At 33.0% G+C, this 13,296-nt stretch overlaps 1 protein-coding gene and 1 long non-coding RNA gene across 3 annotated transcripts; one reads left to right on the top strand and one right to left on the bottom strand.

Annotated features, from left to right (window-relative positions):
* Positions 1-511: 511 nt before the first annotated feature.
* Positions 512-12,924, bottom strand: LOC130511762 (uncharacterized). Of its 2 annotated transcripts, XR_008945266.1 has the most exons (12): positions 12,433-12,924; positions 11,987-12,043; positions 11,681-11,749; positions 11,456-11,592; positions 11,284-11,352; positions 11,057-11,193; positions 10,685-10,808; positions 5,112-5,216; positions 4,835-4,894; positions 4,358-4,424; positions 1,107-1,165; positions 512-608 (listed from the first exon to the last, which is right to left on the bottom strand). It is a non-coding gene; the product is annotated as an uncharacterized LOC130511762 (long non-coding RNA). The 2 variants fall into 2 exon arrangements; XR_008945265.1 differs by lacking the exon at positions 5,112-5,216 and having other exon boundaries at positions 12,433-12,919.
* On the top strand, positions 5,256-10,672 carry LOC108847020 (uncharacterized). The gene is made up of 5 exons (XM_057009338.1): positions 5,256-7,151; positions 7,237-7,825; positions 7,889-8,565; positions 8,646-9,722; positions 9,805-10,672. The coding sequence occupies exons 1-5, from the start codon at positions 5,543-5,545 to the stop codon at positions 10,377-10,379; spliced, it is 4,527 nt and encodes a 1,508-aa protein (XP_056865318.1). The 5' UTR covers positions 5,256-5,542; the 3' UTR covers positions 10,380-10,672.
* Positions 12,925-13,296: the final 372 nt, after the last annotated feature.

Below are 13,296 nucleotides of genomic sequence, written 5' to 3'. Positions count from 1 at the left end.
GAACTTGTGGACATTGTGGGCAAAACATATGGTTTGGTATCTCAGTTGATGAATTGGAAAAATTCAATGCTTTAAAAGTTTGGAATCTGAATGATATTATGTGGAAGAGAATCAAAGCAGTTCACCAGATGTCGATTAGTTCAAGGAAAAAGCAATGCACCAATGTGATCAAGATTGAAGACAAAGATCATACTGAAGACACAGATTAGTGTGCTGTTTTATTTTTAATTTCTAAATGTCTATTGGTTTTATGTTTTTTTAGGGTTAGTGCATCTATTTTATGTCTTGATTTATTTCTATTGTTTTTTTAAACCTTGGTTTTCAGTTTTTTCATTGGGAATAAAATAATAATTTCGATTTTATATAGGAAAACAATAAATAAAAACGAGTCTGTTATGATACAATAACCAGTAAAAAAATATATCACTAAGCATATTATCTCCATTTTCCTAACTAACCAGATTCAGTTCCATTCCTAATGCATTTCTAACATTTTATCCTTTTATATAATAAACCGGACATACCTTAATTTTGGATTGTAACATGTCGCATGTCAAAATTGTATTGATATTCCGCTTTTATATTTCTTCAATAAGATTCCCTGCAACCTATTTACACATTATATAACACACACTTAGATAAAACCTGAGATTATTGTTATCACATAAATCAGAATATAATACAATTTAGTGCTTTTGAGTCAGAATTTACAATAATATTGTGTTATAACTTATAAAAATACCCAATTTAAACGAAAAAATGATTTGCAAATCTTTCAACTAATAGATAACAGATCTTATGCTCTTATCAAAACATAGATCTTTTATCAATCATTTAACTGAACTGTTAAGATCTTATCATCATAACAACCAACTTGAAATTGAAGAATCATATCTCAGCATTATTGGGAATATTCTAACGACTATTTATTATATTCTGATTCATCCAACTATAAAGATTTTTATTTTGAAAATAATATCTGATACCCATGGCTTTCTCTAATCTATTTATTTGCTATATATACATACTATTCGACATTAGCAATCTTACACCGTGAGAGAAACAAAACTCTTAAGATAATGAAAGCTACTCCAAAACTATCATACCTGTCTGACATCAGGCCATTCAAACCTGAATGGTGGGTTCAAGTCAAAGTTATTCATATCTGGAAACAACAGAGTGATTATGGTGAGACCATGGAAATCATTTTTGCTGATAAGAAGGTAAATTATTTTTATATGCTTCATTTTTACAATCAAAGCAGCATTACAAAGAGTGATATAAATTATATAACTCTAACCTATAAATCTCTGTTTTCAATGATCTAGGGGAACAAAATTCAAGCAACATGCAAGAAAAACTATTTGCTTAGTTTGGGAAAAGAATGCCGTATGGGTGAATGGATAAACATAGAAAATTTTCAGGTAACTTCAGCAGGAGGAGCATTCCGACCTACCAATCACGCTTACAAGCTGACGTTCATGAAGTTCACCTCCATTGCGCCGTATGAATACACTAATAACGATATGTTCCTGGATTTAGTGGATTTCGACAAAAATATTGAGTGGAAAGCTAGACAACAATTTTTTGATTGGTATGTTTTATATTTATTTTTATCTCATTTTTTTTGTTTAATCATTATTTATTTATATAACTTCTGTTTTTGTTTTATAAAGATGTTGTGGGTCAAGCCATAGATATTGGTGAAAAGATAACTCTGCAATGTAAAGGTGGGAAAGAAAGAAAGAAGATTGAATTCACTCTAAGAGACATTAAGTAAGTATTAGTAAAATAATGACATTGATTTTATAATTTTTTCTGGATGCAAACTAATTTTCATGTATTTTTAGTGATGAACGCATCCCATGTTGTTTTTGGGAGAATTTTGCTGATACTCTGGAATCCTATTCAGAAGATGCACAATTTGGAGTGGTTGTGTGTTTGATCCGATTTGCGAAAATTGGATCATTTAGAAGTAAATATCTTAACTATATTTATTTATAACTTTAATCTTTATATTTAAAGAGTTGACTTTTTTATATTTAACGTTCATCATTTGTTTTTATTTGTGTGTTTAGATCAACTCCAACTTTCAAATGCTTTTGATACCTCCCAAATAATGTTCGATCCACCAATTGATGAGAGTGATGCTTTGAAAGAAATGTAAGTTGTTCGATGTTATTTATGCAAATGTATATGTCAGGTTTAATATCATCTTCTAATTATATGTCAAACTCTCCAGGTTTAAGTGTGATCCAGCAAACATGTCAATGGTTGAATCTAACGAGTTTGACAAACAGTTGATTCGTGAACCTAATAAGGTTATCAAAATTGACAGCTGGGATCAGTATGAAGATAAAACCGTTGCTGAACTTGTGGCTTCTGTACAGGTTTATTAACAACTTTTATGATAACTACAACATTTATTTATAATGTAAATTATTTTTACTTTGTCTACACAGGTTGGTAAATGCAAGGTTGTGTGTACCATCTATGCTATAGATACGGATTTTGGTTGGTACTACTTTGGATGTGATCTGTGCAACACAAAAACTTTTAAAGTACATCAAAGATACCTTACATCTGGGAAGGAATTGGCAGCCCCTATGTTTTGGTGTGAGAAATGCAATGCAAATGTTACTAATGTAACTCCGAAGTAAGTAAATTTATTTTATTGTTGGAGATTTCATTACTATTCCATTTTTATAGTTATATAATAAATTTATTTTATTATGTCCAGGTTTAAACTTCACTTGCTGCTTAAAGATAATACAGGAACTACCAAATTCATGTTGCTTGATACTATTGCTAATGGAATTATAGCTGAAAGTGCTGCGAAAATTCTAAAGGGATCATTCAAAGAGGTAAAATCAATCTCATTTATATTTAGGTATATATGAATGTTTTTAATAAAAATTCAAATATAAGTTAAATGTGATTTTTTTAATAGATTGAGGATCCCGAGCTTTTGCCTCAGTCACTTAAAGATGTCATTGGAAAAACTTTTAAGTTCGGTGTGTGCGTTGAAAAAAATAACGTGTCTTATGGAGCTGAGTGTTACAAGGTTTCTAAAGTTTGGTCTGTAAGCAACATGCTAATGGTTGATTCACAATCAGAGACTAAATCTGCACGAGAAATCACCCTCACTGGTGATGAGGTACTTTAATATCTTTATCAAACTCTTTTACTTAAAATATAAGTTTGTTTACATAGTGTATAATTATTGATTTTAACAGATGTCTCTACTTACTGACGGTGAGGAAAGTTCGGTTACTAACAGAACACCAACTTCTAAGCGTTCTCAAGATGACAAATATGAGGTCCCTGAACTCACCTCTACCTCAAAAAGGTTTTGCTCAAAAAGTGTCAAGATCGAAAAGTAATCAGATGAGGAGATGAAGATCAGTCTGTCGAACTAGGAAGTTGGATTCAAATTTGTGGTTTTTTAAGTTTAGAGAAATAATTGTCCTGTTTAGGAACCGAAAAACTATCTTATAATTTTTTTTTTTGTTTTTATGTTGGTTTAGTATGAAATAATTATGAATTCAACTTTAATCCTAAACTTATCATTGTTGCTCTGTTTTTTCAAAAAAATTGTTATGACGTTTTTGGAGTTGTTCTTTCTTTTGCCTTATTATGCTTAGTTTATGTTTTTAGTTATCATGTTGAGTTGAAATATTATTGATCTCTAATTATAATTGACCAACTTCTATTCCATATAATAAAACTTGATTTTATTCACGTTCATTTATATAATGTATACCAATTATTTGTTCCAATCAAACATATTAAAGCAAAGTGGTCAAAGGAGTTTATTATGTCGATTTCATTATTAACAGGCAAGCCAAATGTATTAAAGATTTATCTTAATGAAGATGAATGTTTGTGTATATTTATATTTTAAAACTATTGACATATTATTAATAATGCATGCCTGTATAGAAGACTACTTAAAATTGATATAGAGTATAGTTACATTTTTATGTAACCACTTGCAAAACAGTTAAACATATTATCCTACATATATGCTTATCAGATCGTACTTTGTTGATTTCCATTAAATCCTAAATCTAAACTGCAGGCTGCTTCTACATAAAATCCTAACAGAAAATACAATTACCAAATACTTTTACGTGGCCTGTGTAATTCATATTTCCAATTCTTCGTGCAACACTATAGCGATCAAAACTTCACAGTGCAATGAAGGAGATAACTGAAGAGGATAGAGTGCAAAAAAGGAAAAGGGTCAACAATTTTGATGCTTCTAAATATCCTAACGATTTTATGCATATCCCTATTAGCATGTCTAAACTGCAATCAAAATCAGGAAGTGTTTTTACGGATTTGACAAACTTACCTGTCCAGATGGATTCGAGAGGGTCTGTCAAACGCTCAGAAGAGTCAATGCCTCCTCCAATTGCACGCTGCAAAGGTAAATGCTATTTGTCATTCACATGTGATTTTACAAGGTAAGTCTGTTCTAATAGATTTTTTTACAGAGAACCCGAATATAAGAAATGTTTCAGCTACAAAGAGGAGCAAGCTGTGCAACGAAGTGTTCAGTAAGAATAAATTCTGACACATACATTATTGTTCCTACACAATATCTTAAATTATAAAAAATTTCATTGCTTATTATTCATAGTTACCAACAACACACAAGCTGGAATCAAAGGGTTGTCTCCCTATGGTCAGGGGTCTAATATCAAGGAAAAAAAACATTTTTCTTATACCGGAACAAAAAAAGCATTCCCATCTATTCTTACATCTACCAGCACGACCATTCCGTTGAAAAGAATTTTCGGCAGGATTTTAAGAGATCTTCAAAACTTACCTCAGAATACAGTTCCAAATGGATATCATTCACCATCTCTTCTTAGTCCATATTCAACATCTGAACATTGCAAGAGTAAGATTTATATTACTTATGAAAATCTGTACATTTTACTATTTGCTATGGTCAGCATTATATTACACAGATCGGCTAACTAAAACAAAACTGTCAACTTCAAATAGTTGTATACTTAACACATATGTTGCTACTTTCAGAATATTTGTTTTGTCATATCTATACATTTATGAAAAATAAATAACTTTGTAACTTTGATTACCAGGTCAAACATCACAGAGAGATACAGATTTAAATTCCGGTACTAAGAAGCGCAGTAATGGTGTACGAAAAGCTTCTGCCAATTCTGTTTCGCGCCAAAGGCAGACTGCATTAGTAATTGGAACTAATAAGTCCAGAATTTCGGATCCATCCCAGGATGGGAATTCTTCAGATAAATTAACGAGCACTGAAGGTATATAACATGACTAGATTTGATATTCTATAAACAAAATTATATTAGTTTGTATTTTAATGTAAGGAGTGATATATAATGTTGCAGTTCCATCAGAAAGTGAAGATGAGCAGTTTTACGACTTAAGCAGTCAAGAAAGTGATACAGTATCTAACAATTCCGATCATGTTCAAGCTTTATTTAGAGATTCTCGGTCAGAGAAAGCAGAAATTGATTCTTTTCTGTCAAGGATTAGAAAAATGAGTGAAAGCAAGGGGAAATGTCAAAAAAAGCAGAGGACACAGCCTGTGCCAAAAACTATTGGTAAGTGCTTTAATATTATTGTTATTACTATAGTATTTCTGATACTGAACATCGATGTTTATATATATTGTGTAGACTATGTTGATGAGGGTAATCCTACTTTCACATGTGAATATTGTAAAGCAAAAATGTGGTACGGCGAACGACTCGAACGGAAGAAAAGGACAAAGAAGAACCCTGTTTTCTCTCTTTGTTGTGGTCAGGGACAAGTGAAGTTGCCTCTTCTTAAAGAAAGCCCCTTGCTTATAAGGCAGCTATTGTTCGGGGATGATGAAACGAGCAAGTATTATCAAGATAATTTGAGAGCTATTAATATGCTGTTCTCTTTTACCTCTCTTGGTGGAAAAGTTGACCGCTCAATGCCAAAAGGACATGGACCACAGCCATTCCAACTTCATGGTGAAAACATGCATTTGATGGGAAGTATGAAACCGGATGAAGGTGATTCAGCAAAGTTTTCTCAGTTGTACATTGTTGACACTGAAAATGAGGCTGATGATAGAGATTCTGTTATGAGGTATAACCGTCCTATATTAATTTTAAGTTCTTCTTCGCTGAATTTAAATATATTGAGACAATTGTTGTTTGTATTTGACAGCAAATACAAGAAAGCTGCTGACAAGGAAAGAAAACATAATCTGAGAAAGAAAATTATCGAGCTCCTTATAGAGATGTTGGACGAAGTTAATCCCTATGTGAAGCAGTTTCGATCTGCACGTGAACGTTTTGGAATTTCTGGAGCAGAAAAATTTCATATGAGGATTGTGAGCAATCGTGAGAAAGATGGAAGGACATTTGATACTCCAACTGCCTCGGAGGTAGCTGCTTTAATACCTGGTGATTTTAATTTAGAGATGGATAAGCGTGATATTGTTTTGCAAGAGAAACAAACAGGCTGGCTTAAGAGGATTAGTGAGATACATCCATCTTATCTTGCACTTCAGTATCCTCTCATTTTTTGTTATGGTGAGGATGGTTTCAGACTGGGAATAAAAAAAGGAGCCACACCAGCTACAGAGAAGCTGAAGAGGGACCACATCAGCATGAGACAGTGGTTTGCCTATCGAATGTTTGAAAGAGATGGGGAGTGTCATACTCTTTTGCATTCAAAAAGATTATTTCAACAGTTTTTGGTTGATGCTTTCACTACCATTGAGACGAACAGGTTAAGTTATTTGAGGCAGAATCAGACATGTTTGAGGTCTGATGGTTATGACTCTATAAAGCAGTCAGAGAACCAAGGAAAAAAAGATATGAGTGACCAAGGACAGCGATTTTTTCTGCCAGCTTCTTTTACCGGAGGACCAAGGTACATGAAGAATAACTATCTAGATGCTATGGCCATTTGCAGACATTTTGGTTTTCCAGATCTTTTCATCACATTTACATGCAATCCAAAATGGCCAGAGATTACTAGATATTTGTCTCAGCGTAAATTGAAGACAGAAGACAGGCCAGAAATTGCTTGCAGAGTTTTTAAAATGAAGTTGGATTCTCTGATGGAAGATTTAACTGATAATGAGATATTAGGGAAAACCGTTGCATGTAAGTTTTTTAATCATCACTTTGATTTGAGTTTATTTAATTTTAATTGTATTGATACATCCTAATTTTAAGCTTTTATATGCAGCGATGTTTACTGTTGAGTTTCAGAAGCGGGGTCTGCCTCATGCTCATATACTGTTGTTCATGCATCACAGTTCTAAGTTCCCTACTACTGATCACATCGACAATATCATTTCTGCAGAGATTCCAGACAAATCGAAAGAGCCAGCACTTTATGAAGTTGTGAAAGACACTATGATTCATGGTCCTTGTGGAATTGTTAATCCGAATTCACCTTGCATGGAGAATGGCAAGTGTTCTAAGCTATATCCGAAATCACATGGTGACAAAACGACTGTAAACAAAGAAGGGTTTCCAGTTTACAGGAGAAGGGATAATGATCGTTTTGTTGATAAGAATGGTTTCAAGTGTGACAACAGATATGTGATACCTTATAACAAGGATCTTTCACTTAAATACAGAGCTCATATTAATGTGGAGTGGTGCAATCAATCAGGGTCTATTAAATACTTATTCAAGTATATTAATAAGGGTCAGGACAAGATTACTATCGCTGTTGAGCCAACAAAGAGAGGAGCTTCAGAGAACAATGAAACCGGCCAGACTTCAAAGGAAGAGAATAAAAATGAAATTAAGGACTTTTTCAAGGGCAGGTATGCTTATTAATTACATTGTTTTTTTTTTAATTCATTATACAAATTTCGTGTGTATTTAAGTCTCATTTCATTTTTTTCCAGATATGTATCTGCTTGTGAAGGTGCATGGAGGATTTTGAAGTTTCCCATTCATTACAGATCAGTACCAGTTGAGAAGATTTCATTCCATCTACCAGGGAAGCAAATCGTTGTATTCAAAGACGATGACACCTTTGAGGAAATTACAAGTCGTGTGATGATTACCAACACAATGTTTTTGGGTTGGTTTGAGCTGAACAAGGTTAGTGCTGTTGCTAGGAAGCTTACTTTAGCAGAAATTCCTACAATGTTTATTTGGGACAAAAAGTCGAAGAAGTGGAAAGACAGGAAACGAGGTTTCAGCATAGGCAGAATTAATTATGCACCACGTAGTATTGAAGAAGCTTATTATCTACGTGTGTTGCTGAATATTGTTCGAGGCCCAACATGTTTTGATGACATAAAAACATATGAGAATGTCCTTTACCCGACCTACAAAGAGGCCTGTTTTGCGAGGGGTTTATTAGCAGATGATCAAGAATATATTGATGACATTATCAGGACAAGCTTCTCAAGTTCTGCTTCTTACATGCGGCATTCTTTTACTGTCATGCTTATGTCCAACAGTCTATCAAAACCAGAAAGAGTTTGGGAGGAGACATGGGAGATTCTTTCTGAAGATATTCAGTATAATCAAAGAAATCATTTTAACAGACCAGGTATCATCACCAATACAATATAGTTTCTTATTTGTTGTGTTATATTTATATTGTTCTCATTTTTGTTTTTACGATTACAGGATTGTGCCTTAGTGATTCTGAAAAAAAAGAAGGTGCTCTTATTGAGATTGAGAAGATCTTGAGAAGTAATGGAACTTCGCTAGATAACTGGGATAAAATGCCAAAACCCTTTCGCGACGTCAACGCTTTTCAGAATGTGTTGATAATGGATGAGAAGAGATATGACCGAGATGAGTTAAGAAAGGCACATGACAGTGATTTTTCGAAATTAACTGGCGAGCAAAAGAAGATATATGAAGAGATCATGGATGCTGTTCTGAAAAAAAAAGGTGGTGTTTTCTTTGTTTATGGATTTGGTGGAACCGGGAAAACCTTTTTGTGGAAATTATTATCTGCTGCTATTAGATCCAGAGGAGAGATTGTTTTGAATGTTGCTTCAAGTGGTATTGCTTCACTTTTGTTACAAGGAGGAAGGACTGCACATTCAAGATTCGGTATACCAATAAATCCTGATGATTTTACTCTGTGCAATCTGACTCCAGGGACTGATGCTGCTGATTTGGTGAAAGAAGCTTCTCTTATCATTTGGGATGAAGCACCAATGATGAGCAGACATTGTTTTGAGTCACTTGATAGGAGTTTAGCAGACATTATGAGAAGTGCAGAGAAAAAGCCTTTTGCAGGGAAAGTTGTTGTGTTTGGTGGAGATTTTAGACAGATATTGCCTGTCATTCACTGTGCATCAAGGACTGAAATCGTTCTAGAGTCTCTAAATTCATCTTATCTCTGGAAACAATGCAAGGTGCTAAAACTTACAAAGAATATGAGGCTACTTTCCACTGACATGACTGCCGAAGAGTTAAAAGAGTTGGAAGTGTTTTCTCAGTGGATTTTGGACGTGGGAGATGGATTGGTTGGTGATGATAACGATGGTGAGGCACTAATTACTATACCAGATGAGTTTCTTATTACAGATTCAGATGATCCAATAGCATCAATAAGCAAAGAGATCTATGGAGATGCAACAGCTCTACTTCAGAACAAAGACCCTAAATTTTTTCAAGAAAGAGCGATTCTTTGCCCTACAAATGAGGATGTGAACAAGATTAACCAGTATATGTTGGATCAACTTGAAGGTACTTAAAATACTATCTCTAAATCGATTACAGTTGTAGCTTTAAAAATTATTGTTAACTACATTTTTTATATATATTTCAGGTGAAGAAAAAATCTATTTAAGCTCCGACAGCATTGATCCATCTGATACAGGGTCTGTTAATGATCAGGCTCTCACTCCAGAATTTCTCAACACTATCAAAGCATCAGGTTTACCAAATCATAATCTCCGGTTGAAGATAGGATGCCCTGTGATGTTGTTGAGAAATATTGATCATGATGGAGGATTGATGAATGGGACGAGGTTGCAAATTATAGATTTGTATGATTTTTGTGTGAAGGCCAGAGTTATTACCGGAAGAGAAGTTGGGAAGATTATTCTTCTTCCAAGATTGTCTATTACACCTTCAGACAAGAAGTTGCCATTCAAGATGCGTAGAAGGCAACTGCCTATTTCGGTGGCTTTTGCTATTACCATTAATAAGAGCCAAGGACAATCTCTCTCAGAAGTTGGCATATTTCTACCTAGACCAGTGTTTTCGCATGGGCAGCTCTATGTTGCTATATCGAGAGTCACATCCAAAAAAGGTTTGAAAATATTGATAGTTGATGAGGATGGAAAGCCTCGGAAACAAACCAAAAATATTGTTTTTAAAGAGATTTTCCAAAATCTCTGAAGTTTTTTTTGTTTATAGACTATGCATTGATTTTTTATTTAGAGACTATATTTTTGGTTTCACAACTTTGCGTGTGTGATTGCGCTGAAATAATACTTGCTTGAACTTTAGGAAAAGTTTTTGCATATAATAGCCAATTTCGAGACACTCACTAAGCAAATATGGTTGTTTTATTTTCAAACATAAATCAGTAGATAAATTATATATTATTCAAATCACTTTATTTATCAATATCTATCAATGACTGCTGCTGTATTACTAAAATTTATCATTGAAAACGTTAAAGCGTTAGAGGTCTTACTTACTTGGTTAAGTATGAATTGTGAATGTGAGGTATCTCCCCAGCTAAGATGTTGGTTCTTCATCATTGATCATGAATAGGTCCTCTCTAAACGCTTTCCGCCGCACTGGATCAGTGTATTAATCAACCTGTAGATATTAACATACTGCTGGATCAGTAATTTGTTACAATACAAAATAGGAGTATATAATAAGATGTTTGTAGAATATACACTATCTTAAATAGTTTATGTATTAGATATATATGTGTATATATAAATAAGGATATCATTCCACAAACTGATTGCTTCTAAGCATTTCGATCTACCTAATAACATCAGTTCATATATCTGACTTATTACTGCTGCAGCTATTTAAGTCTAACAATTTTAGTTCACCTGTCAAAGAAAGGGAATAGCAGAGTCTGATTTTGAAACTGAACAAGATGTTTCGTTCCAAGTAAATTAGGAATGCTCTTCCACCTTTGACTCTTCTTCTGTTATATTTGTGTCTCCAATCAACTATCATATCGTTTCTGATATTGAAATATGGATATAGGATTGTTAAAATTATAAACACAAAATAATAAGGAAAATTAAAACCGAGAATATGATATGCCGTTTACCTGGGATATAAAGCGAGTCTGATTCTTCAATTTACTTTCAAAGAACCCTTTTTGAGCAGATCCGCATAGCTGATTCAATAGATACGATATTAGGTAGTATTAGTTGTTATCCTAACCACTTTTTCAGACTTATTACTGCTGCAGCTATTTAGGTCTAACAATTTCAGTTCACCTGTCAAAGAAAGGGAATAGCAGAGTCTGATTTTGAAACTGAACAAGATGTTGCGCTCCAAGTAAATTAGGAATGCTCTTCCACCTTTGACTCTTCTTCTGTAACTTTTGTGTCTCCAATCAACTATCATATCGTTTCTGATATTGAAATATGGATATAGGATTGTTAAAATTATAAAAACAATATCGTAAAAAATTAAAACCGAGAATATGATCTGCCGTTTACCTGGGATATAGAGCGAGTCGGATTCTTCAATTTACTTTCAAAGAACCCTATTTGAGCAGATCCGCATAGCTGATTCAAGAGATACGATATTAGGTAGTATTAGTCGTTATCCTAACCACTTTTTCCTACCAAAAATATAGTTAGTCATTGGATGGACTATAAGGTGCATTATGGAAGCCCACTTTAGAAAATATATAGATAAGGTGTTTTTAATAGTAAAGATCGTAATCCCATTAAATGTTTAATTAAACTATACAATTAAAAAAATCCAGACAAAAATACGGCAAAATGAAAGCTGATAATTACCTGATAATAAGATCTTTCTTTGTTTGGGTTGGATTGTTTGGTCGTATTCATTTACTCCTGAAACAAATCAGAGAAGTAAAGTTCATTAAAAAAAATACACTACCATTAAAAGTATGTTACAAAGATTTGTAATGAATATTTATATATTCATTTTAACCACTTGAAAACAAATTGCTAATGTTCTGTTTTAGTCTCGGATAGAGAAGGTAGCCAAAATAAAGGAAAACTCATTGCAATTGATCTTGACTTTGCAGTCTGTAGCTCCTAAAAAATAATATATGTAAATAGTCTAACATGCAGTTAAAGCGGACAATGAAATCAAACATAGAAATAAAATCAAGGACCACAAGATGCGTGATCTTAAAAAGACATCCTAAACAGAGTAAAATCATCAATTATTATTATTTTTACTAAACTAGAAATCTTAAATAAAGCAACATGCTTACCGATTTGAGAAGATAATGTTTGTGCTGAAGATCTGTTTATCGGGATATCAGATCCAAAGAATCTCATATCGGTAAACGCTGGATTGAGATGATCTTTCAACAAGAGAACTGTTTTGCGATACAGAGGAATTGGGGTTTCAAATTCTTTCTCCAGACGGAATAGATGGAGTGTTTCGAAGGATTGTTTCGATTGCCAGGTTTCTTCCTCGATTTCGTCGAAGAAAGCTTTTTGAGAATAAAATATTTTTGTCTGAATAAAACTGAATATTCAGACCACTATTGTTTTTTTTCATCTAATCGATATTACAACTTTCGGGCTTCTATATTTGTGTCTGAAGCCCATTTGATGTTTAAATTGGTATGTGCATTAAAGCCCATATTTATTTAATTAAAAATGTAAATTAAATGTAAATATGTATTTTAAGAACAATATGAATTAGTTATTGGCTTATATATGTTAAACCATTTGTAGTTATTGCATAATCAAAATTACGTTCATAAAAAAATATTAAAAAATTATGGGCTTTATATATATATATATATTTCAAAATCATATTTATTTATATATTTGTATTTTATGCCAAACTAAACAAAAATAAATCTAAATGATTACAACACAGCTTACAAAATATACCAAATTAACCATCTTTCTATCATCTAAGTTTCCAAATTTATATAATATAACAAAGTTTTAATCTTTGCAAACTAAACTTTCGAAAAATAGAATCAACTTTGGCCCGAATATTTAAAAGGACATCCCGCGCTTTTCAAAGCGCGGGTCAAAACCTAGTAAACATGAAAAGTGTAGGCCATTAAGCAGACAAAATATAATTAAACAAATGGAATAATGTAACCCACCTTCAT

The sequence above is a fragment of the Raphanus sativus genome, chromosome 4 (assembly GCF_000801105.2).
Source record: "Raphanus sativus cultivar WK10039 chromosome 4, ASM80110v3, whole genome shotgun sequence".
Classification (NCBI taxonomy): domain Eukaryota; kingdom Viridiplantae; phylum Streptophyta; class Magnoliopsida; order Brassicales; family Brassicaceae; genus Raphanus; species Raphanus sativus.
This window is presented reverse-complemented; position numbering and strand designations above follow the sequence as displayed.

Bases quoted from the DNA above. Each gene is read 5' to 3' on its own strand.
- LOC108847020 (XM_057009338.1), top strand. From the start codon at position 5,543: ATGAGTGAAAGCAAGGGGAAATGTCAAAAAAAGCAGAGGACACAGCCT. The intron at 7,826-7,888 runs GTATGCTTATTA...TGTGTATTTAAG, and splicing joins AAGGACTTTTTCAAGGGCAG to TCTCATTTCATTTTTTTCCA. The intron at 9,723-9,804 runs GTACTTAAAATA...TATATATTTCAG, and splicing joins TATGTTGGATCAACTTGAAG to GTGAAGAAAAAATCTATTTA.